We start from the raw sequence: 8,326 nt of genomic DNA on the forward strand, positions 1-8,326 counted from the left end.
CTCTGACGGCTCGGGACAGACGGGCGGCCCTGGCGGTTCGGGACAGACGGGTGGCTCTGACGGCTCGGGACAGAAGGGCGGCTCTGACGGCTCGGGACAGACGGGCGGCTCTGACGGCTCGGGACAGACGGGCGGCTCTGACGGCTCGGGACAGACGGGCGGCTCTGACGGCTCGGGACAGACGGGCGGCTCTGACGGCTCGGGACAGAAGGGCGGCTCTGACGGCTCGGGACAGAAGGGCGGCTCTGACGGCTCGGGACAGACGGGCGGCTCTGACGGCTCGGGACAGACGGGCGGCTCTGACGGCTCGGGACAGACGGGCGGCTCTGACGGCTCGGGACAGACGGGCGGCTCTGACGGCTCGGGACAGACGGATAGCGCAGGCGGCACTGGGCAGACGGCAGACGGCAGACTCTGGCCGGCTGAGGCGCACAGTAGGCCTGGTGCGTGGTACCGGAATTGGAGGTACCGGGCTAAGGACACGCACCGCAAGGCTAGTGCGGGGAGCAGCAACAGGACGCACAGGACTCTGGAGACGCACAGGAGGCTTTGTGCGTGGTGCCGGAACTGGTGGTACCGGGCTGGAGACACGCACCATAGGGTGAGTGCGTGGAGGAGGAACAGGGCTCTGGAGACACACTGGAAGCCTGGTGCGTGGTGTTGGCACTGGTGGTACTGGGCTGGGGCGAGGAGGTGGCGCCGGATATACCGGACCGTGCAGGCGTACTGGCTCCCTTGAGCACTGAGCCTGCCCAACCTTACCTGGTTGAATGCTCCCCGTAGCCCGACCAGTGCGGGGAGGTGGAATAACCCGCACTGGGCTGTGTTGGCGAACCGGGGACACCATGCGTAAGGCTGGTGCCATGTATACCGGCCCGAGGAGACGCACTGGAGACCAGACGCGTTGAGCCGGCTTCATGGCACCTGGCTCAATGCCCAATCTAGCCCTGCCAGTGCGGGGAGGTGGAATAACCCGCACCGGGCTATGCACACGTACAGGAGACACCATGCGCTCTACCGCATAACACGGTGTCTGCCCGTACTCTCGCACTCCACGATAAGCATAGGGAGTTGGCGCAGGTCTCCTACCTGACTTCGCCACACTCCGTTGTAGTCCCCCCCCAATAATTATTTTTGGGCTGACTCACAGGCTTCCTACCGCGTCGTCGTGCTGCCTCCATTCGCCGGTATCCCTCCTCACACTGCTCCAGAGAATCCCAGGCGGGCTCCGGCATTCTCCCTGGGTCGATCGCCCACCTGTCGATCTCCTCCCACGTAGTATAGTCCAAACTCTGCTCCCATTGCCATATATCCTGTGTAGGTTGCTCCTGCTGCTGCTTAACATGCTGCTTGGTCCTGGTATGGTGGGTAATTCTGTCACGATCGTCTTGATGAGGAAGAGTGGACCAAGGCGCAGCGTGATGACAATACATACTTCTTTATTGACGAGAAGACGAAAACGAAACGAACACTATACAAACTAAACAAAACAACAAACAGACGATCGTGAAGCTATTCAAACAATAAGTGCAGACACTGGCAACTTACACATAGACAATTACCCACAATAGCCTAATGCCTATGTCTGCCTTAAATATGGATCCCAATCAGAGACAATGATAGACAGCTGTCTCTGGGTGAGAACCATTCAGGCAACCATAGACATACCTAGACATCTACACTAAACACAACCCCATAAACTCTACAAAACCCCCTATACAATACAACCACCCAAGACGAGACAAATACACACAAACATCCCCCCTGTCACACCCTGACCTAACCAAAATAATACAGAAAACAAAGATAACTAAGGCCAGGGCGTGACAGGTATAAACTTTCATTTCTAGGCTATAGGTTGTAGCAATCTCTTGATTGGTATAGGGCAAATTTGAGTATCGTGTAGTAGCCTAAACATATTGATGTCACATTGAGCTGGGTGAATGGGAATATGAATGACAGTCATCTGATATTCTGTAATCGAAATAAGGCCGTGGTAATAAAACAAAATCCTCCATAATCTTCAACGGCACCAACCGGCACTGCTGTGTATATAGTGTGAAGTGTGTCCTCATTTAGTAGTTGTATTCTGCTGCAGTGCGGTCTGGTAAGGCAACTTAAAGTGCGTGAAATCATAGTATTTTACTGTCAACCATTGTTGCCATTAATGCTCATTCAGACCACCAGAGGGCATCTTTGAGCACATCTCTCATAAGTATCCAGGGCAGAATACTTACGTAAATAAGGTATTTCTGTTTTTATTTTTAATAAATATGCAACAATTTCAAAAAAACAGTTTTTGCTTTGTCATTTTGAGGTATTGTGTATTGATTGATGATGAAAAAAATAATTTCATACGTTACAGCCTTATTCTAAAAATGTAACAAAATGTGGAGAAAGTCAAGGGGAATAGAGAAGAGATTAGAAGGATTAGCCGGTGTGTTCATCATTTGTCCTTCATTTAAAAAAAAAAATAATAATAATAATAATACTGGATATCTTAAATACTCTGGCTTTAATATTTAAAAAAAGGATCTTCCCTGGAGGCACATTAACTTGTGGTGAGTTGCACTTACCACTTGTGCAGTAAGCACTCAATTCTCTTACAATACATGTCTATTATTCATTAGTGAGAGAAAATGTATAGACTGACATCTCATGAACTGTTGAGGAACTGCAGTGTTGACGATAGACTTAAATGTCGACTGAATAAGGTTGAACCGGATGCTCTTTCATTTGTTTTGAAATTTGAGTCATTAACAGTTTTTGATCATTTTAATCAATACAAATAATGGTTTCACTATTAGTGTGCTGTGTGTGTGCGTTCTGGACAGGTCTCCGCGCCTCTCGAAAGCTCTGGAATAACGAGAACTTTCCTTTGCTGCGCTTCCAATGCGTGCGCATCGCAGCCTGCGTCATTGCACAGGAATGCTGCGCTCTCTTGAGCAATGTATTCGGAGAGTTCGAGAAATGGCTAGAAATCATGAGGGATATTTTTTAGGCAATGGGGATGGTATATATTCTGGTGAAGTACATTCAGATTCAAACATCGACTCAACGAGAATACTAAAGGGAAAAGAAAGCAAGAAACGAGAAGAGACACTTTCAACAGACCTCTACATTCATAAACTGTAAGTAAAGGGAAATTAATTCAGTACCCTATTTTCATAATGGCTGTGAAAGTTATAAACTTGATAAAATAAAAAATTATGCTATGTTGGTTGTGTGAACATAGACGATTTAGCTATAACATTATGCCAGAATATTTGGTTAACTAATAAAGAAATAATATTATAAAAATATAATATTATAAAAGCATTTATTATGTTATTTCATTGGACAGACTAGGCCTACTTTATTTTTTTGTTGCATATTATTATTTATTATAATTAGTTATTTCTTCATTTTAAGAAAATCTGCTCTAATTCTGTGAAGATAACACAATATTATTCATTTGTGTTCATAGACAAAATGTAGGCCTGTTGTGAAAAGAGTTTCTCTGTAATAGATTAGCAGAACTGATTGTGTCTAACACTAATATATATATATATATATATGTATAACACTAATATATAACACAAACATTGACAACAGTGTTGTTTTCAGACCTGAGTTCAAATGCTTAGTATTGTGTTTCAAGGACTTTAAAATACCAGTACATTTTGAAATATAAGTAGTTGAATATTGGAATGTGTTTGGAAATACATTTGGAAAGTATTACCATGTATTTGAAAATACTCAAATACACAGACAAGTGTATTTTAAAATTTAAATATTCCATGCATTTGAACCCAGGATTATTTGTTCCTAGGTGCATTTGAAATGTATTTGGAGACAAGTATTTGAAAATTGTTTCAAATATTTTAAATAGAAGTGGCCACATTATTTGGAAATATTCAAATACACAGAAAATAAAAATACAAATACTTAAATACGCATGTATTTGAACCCAGGTTTGGTTGTTATTCAAGTATATTTAGGCTAAAATCTCTGTTGGTGGAGATTGACATTACTTGCAGCTAGGTTTTCGTAGAATAATAACGATTTCTAAAACATTATTTAATTCATTTGTAGGCAACTAACACCAAACCATCAAGATGTCATCAGCTAAAGGCCCGTCTATCGGCATTGACCTGGGCACCACCTACTCCTGTGTGGGGGTGTTCCAGCATGGCAAAGTGGAGATCATCGCCAACGACCAGGGCAACAGGACCACGCCCAGCTATGTGGCCTTCACAGACACTGAGAGACTCATCGGAGACGCAGCAAAGAACCAGGTGGCCATGAACCCCAACAACACCGTTTTTGACGCCAAACGCCTGATTGGCCGAAAGTTCAACGATCAGGTCGTGCAAGCCGACATGAAGCACTGGCCCTTCAAGGTGGTCAGCGACGGAGGAAAGCCTAAAGTTCAGGTAGATTACAAAGGGGAGAACAAATCCTTCAACCCAGAGGAGATCTCCTCCATGGTCCTGGTGAAGATGAGGGAGATCGCTGAGGCTTACCTGGGCCAGAAGGTGTCCAATGCAGTCATCACAGTCCCTGCCTACTTCAACGACTCACAGAGACAGGCCACTAAGGACGCTGGAGTGATCGCTGGGCTGAATGTGCTGAGGATCATCAACGAGCCCACGGCGGCAGCCATCGCCTACGGCATGGACAAAGGCAAGTCCAGGGAACGCAACGTCCTGATTTTTGACCTGGGTGGGGGCACCTTTGACGTGTCCATCCTGACCATCGAGGATGGGATCTTTGAGGTGAAGGCCACGGCTGGAGACACTCACCTGGGCGGGGAGGACTTTGACAACCGCCTGGTTAGTCACTTTGTGGAGGAGTTCAAGAGGAAACACAAGAAGGACATCAGCCAGAACAAGCGGGCTCTGAGGAGGCTGAGGACAGCCTGCGAGAGGGCCAAGAGAACACTGTCCTCCAGCTCCCAGGCCAGCATTGAGATTGACTCTCTCTTTGAGGGCATCGACTTCTACACCTCCATCACCAGGGCTCGTTTTGAGGAGATGTGTTCCGACCTCTTCAGGGGAACCCTGGAGCCTGTGGAGAAAGCCCTGAGGGATGCCAAGATGGACAAGGCCCAAATCCACGACGTCGTCCTGGTCGGAGGCTCCACCCGGATCCCCAAGGTCCAGAAGCTCCTGCAGGACTTTTTCAACGGCCGAGAGCTAAACAAGAGCATCAACCCAGACGAGGCGGTGGCCTACGGCGCTGCCATCCAGGCGGCCATCTTGTCTGGCGACAAGTCTGAGAACGTCCAGGACCTGCTGCTGCTGGATGTGGCTCCCCTGTCCCTGGGCATCGAAACCGCCGGAGGGGTCATGACCGCCCTGATCAAACGCAACACCACCATCCCATCCAAACAGACCCAGACCTTCACCACTTACTCCGACAACCAGCCCGGGGTCATGATACAGGTCTACGAGGGAGAGAGAGCCCTGACCAAGGACAACAACCTCCTGGGGAAGTTTGAGCTCTCTGGGATCCCCCCTGCCCCACGAGGAGTCCCTCAGATCGAGGTGACCTTTGACATCGACGCCAACGGCATTCTGAACGTATCAGCAGTGGACAAGAGCACAGGCAAAGAGAACAAGATCACCATCACCAACGACAAGGGCCGGCTCAGCAAAGAGGACATTGAGAGGATGGTGCAGGACGCTGACAAATACAAAGCTGAGGATGACGCACAGAGGGAGAAGATAGCAGCCAAGAACTCCCTGGAGTCGTACGCCTTCAATATGAAGAGCAGCGTGGAGGACGACAACATGAAAGGCAAGATCAGCGAGGAGGACAAAAAGAAAGTGGTGGACAGGTGCGACCAGACCATTTCCTGGTTGGAGAACAACCAGCTGGGCGACAAAGAGGAGTATGAGCATCAGCTAAAGGAGCTGGAGAAAGTATGCCAGCCTATCATTACCAAGCTGTACCAGCAGGGAGGGATGCCCACAGGTTGCTGTGGAGATCAGGCACGGACCAGCTCTGGTGCCAGCTCCCAAGGCCCAACCATTGAAGAGATTGACTAAAGTGAGGGACTTGTATAAAGGACTTTTCAAAATGCATTAGTATCACTGCATACAATTTGCTATTCAGGAAATACTTTATACTGATAAAAACACACTGTACATATTTTGTTTCATACCATATTGCATTGCTGGACATTGCAAATAAAATGTATTTAAATATGTTTCTAGGTCTGTTGGCTGTTTTCTAGAATTCTTTCTCATCATAACACATTGATTATTCAAATTTTTATAATATTTTTTTACACAATACCATGAAATATTGTAAACAAAACTATGATAGACGGCTAAACCACCAGAGATAGGAGAACAAGTGAAGACACCCTAATGGCCACAATGTTTAGCTTATCAACTCTTTATTCTGCGATAACATCTGATACAAACACTACGGTCCTTCTTGGAAAATGAGGCACAAATACATTTCTGGCACATATTTAAAAAACAATTACAGGTCACATTTTTCCTTACTTTGTGCTTATTGGTGTCAAGCTCAAAGAACCAAATACTGTATATTTGACTGATTTTGGAGTATTTCAAGTGGAACTGACAGCGTTTTACCTACTTTGCAGATATGAAACAAACGGACAATCATAATATCAGTAAAACATATCAAATTCCCAGTTTATGCTTCAAAACCAACTTTATAAGAGGTTTTAAAAATAGATTCTATTTGACTCAAAATTCCATGTTGTACAGTAAGGCATTGTTGGCAGAATAGATAGATGCAGTTCAATGCATGATTCATATATTTTGCCAATACATTTCTTGGTAGTCCAAAAAATATTTCTATCAGGTTGTAAATTATGGCTGGCCTGGTACATTGTTTGCTGCCACCACCCATTCGGTATGCAGTGTTTCAGTTTCAATGACTTCATATTTTGAACAAAAACGGACGACTGTAAATAAGGCTGGGAATGTCAATACAATGAAACTATAAGGTGTTCACCCATAAAAGTAGTATTTCATTAAATTAAAAAGATGTTTTAAGTTAAAATGTTACAACAACCTATGGCTAAGTTGTTGTTATTTGTTGATAAATACTTTTTGATTAGGGTCGCAGCATATTATGCACATCTGCAAGTGTAGCAGCAAAGGCTGGACAAATTATTTATCTATTTTGTTTTAAAACGTTAAGATGCTATATACAGCATCTGTACATAAGTGGACATTATAAAAGGACATATTTTTTCTAATAAAACAATGGCCAGTTTGAGTCGCAGTTGCGCGTTGTTTTGTAAAACAAATAGCCTATGTCTGGCGAATTCGTTGGGTAAATTGACTTCAATAATTCAAAACCTAGGAGGCTCCTGGTTCTCACCCCATTCCATAGACGTACACAATTATTATGACTACACCTGGAGGACATCCTCCAACCTATCAGAGCTCTTTCAGTATGAACTAACAAGTTTTCCATCCAAAGAATCTGATAATTAATTTAGTACTGAAAGCATAAGCTACAGCTAGCTAGCACTGCAGTGAGTAGTTGACTCAAAGAGAGAAAGGCAATAGTTGAAGCAGCATAGAGAGAGAGCTAGCTATATTTCATTTTATTTTCTCTTCTTCTTAGTCTACCTTTCACTTAGCTATTGCAGCTAATTTAGCCTACCCAAAGAACCGGACTCAAACAGAGAGGAATGCTATTTATGTTAGCTAGCTGGCTAAGGCTATCCAACACTGCAACTCTTCCAAGTCAATGTAAGCTTTTGGTTTTATAAATGTATTGAAACCGGGGCCCGCTGGTTTAACAGGTAAACTACTTGCTGTACACTGTAATGTGTGATTGTACACTTGGGATTGGATTGTGGGTTTACCAATGTGTTGGTTCCATTTTGTTTTGTTTTTACTATAACCTTGATATGGTGACGATGTAGGTTGTGTAGCGGTTAGTGGTTATGGTGTGAAGGTTTGGCATGGAGAGGTTTTTGTGCCTAGTCACAGACAGCTGTTGTGTTGTGTACTGAAGTCCACAAGTGAAGAGAAACGGTGAGAGGAGGAAAGCTTGTAGATGCGAGAAGGAATGTTACAACAAGTAAAGTCATAATGCTCTATGTGGCTGCTATGAAATTGAACTGTGTGTGTGGGTGATCAGGGGTGTATTCATTCTGACGATTATGTTGCAAAATGTTTCTTCAACAGAACGAAATGGGGCGGGACCTACCTGAATTTGTCCAATAGAACCTTTCGAAACGTTTTGAACCTGTTTGGACTAAAAATTACACCCCAGATCAGCTAGATGCAGGCGAGAGTGTGCAAGGCGGTATTGAATGTGTCTCCGCCTGTCACCTTGATCACTCCAA

The 8,326-nt window shown here is 44.9% G+C and overlaps 1 protein-coding gene across 1 annotated transcript; it reads left to right on the plus strand.

Annotated features, from left to right (window-relative positions):
- The first annotated feature begins 2,815 nt into the window (after nucleotides 1–2,815).
- Nucleotides 2,816–6,193, plus strand: LOC129832948 (heat shock 70 kDa protein). Its single transcript, XM_055897096.1, has 2 exons — nucleotides 2,816–3,131; nucleotides 4,075–6,193. The coding sequence occupies exon 2, from the start codon at nucleotides 4,098–4,100 to the stop codon at nucleotides 6,030–6,032; it is 1,935 nt and encodes a 644-aa protein (XP_055753071.1). The 5' UTR covers nucleotides 2,816–3,131; nucleotides 4,075–4,097; the 3' UTR covers nucleotides 6,033–6,193.
- The last annotated feature ends 2,133 nt before the right edge of the window (nucleotides 6,194–8,326 follow it).

This window comes from Salvelinus fontinalis, chromosome 34 (genome assembly GCF_029448725.1).
Source record: "Salvelinus fontinalis isolate EN_2023a chromosome 34, ASM2944872v1, whole genome shotgun sequence".
NCBI lineage: Eukaryota > Metazoa > Chordata > Actinopteri > Salmoniformes > Salmonidae > Salvelinus > Salvelinus fontinalis.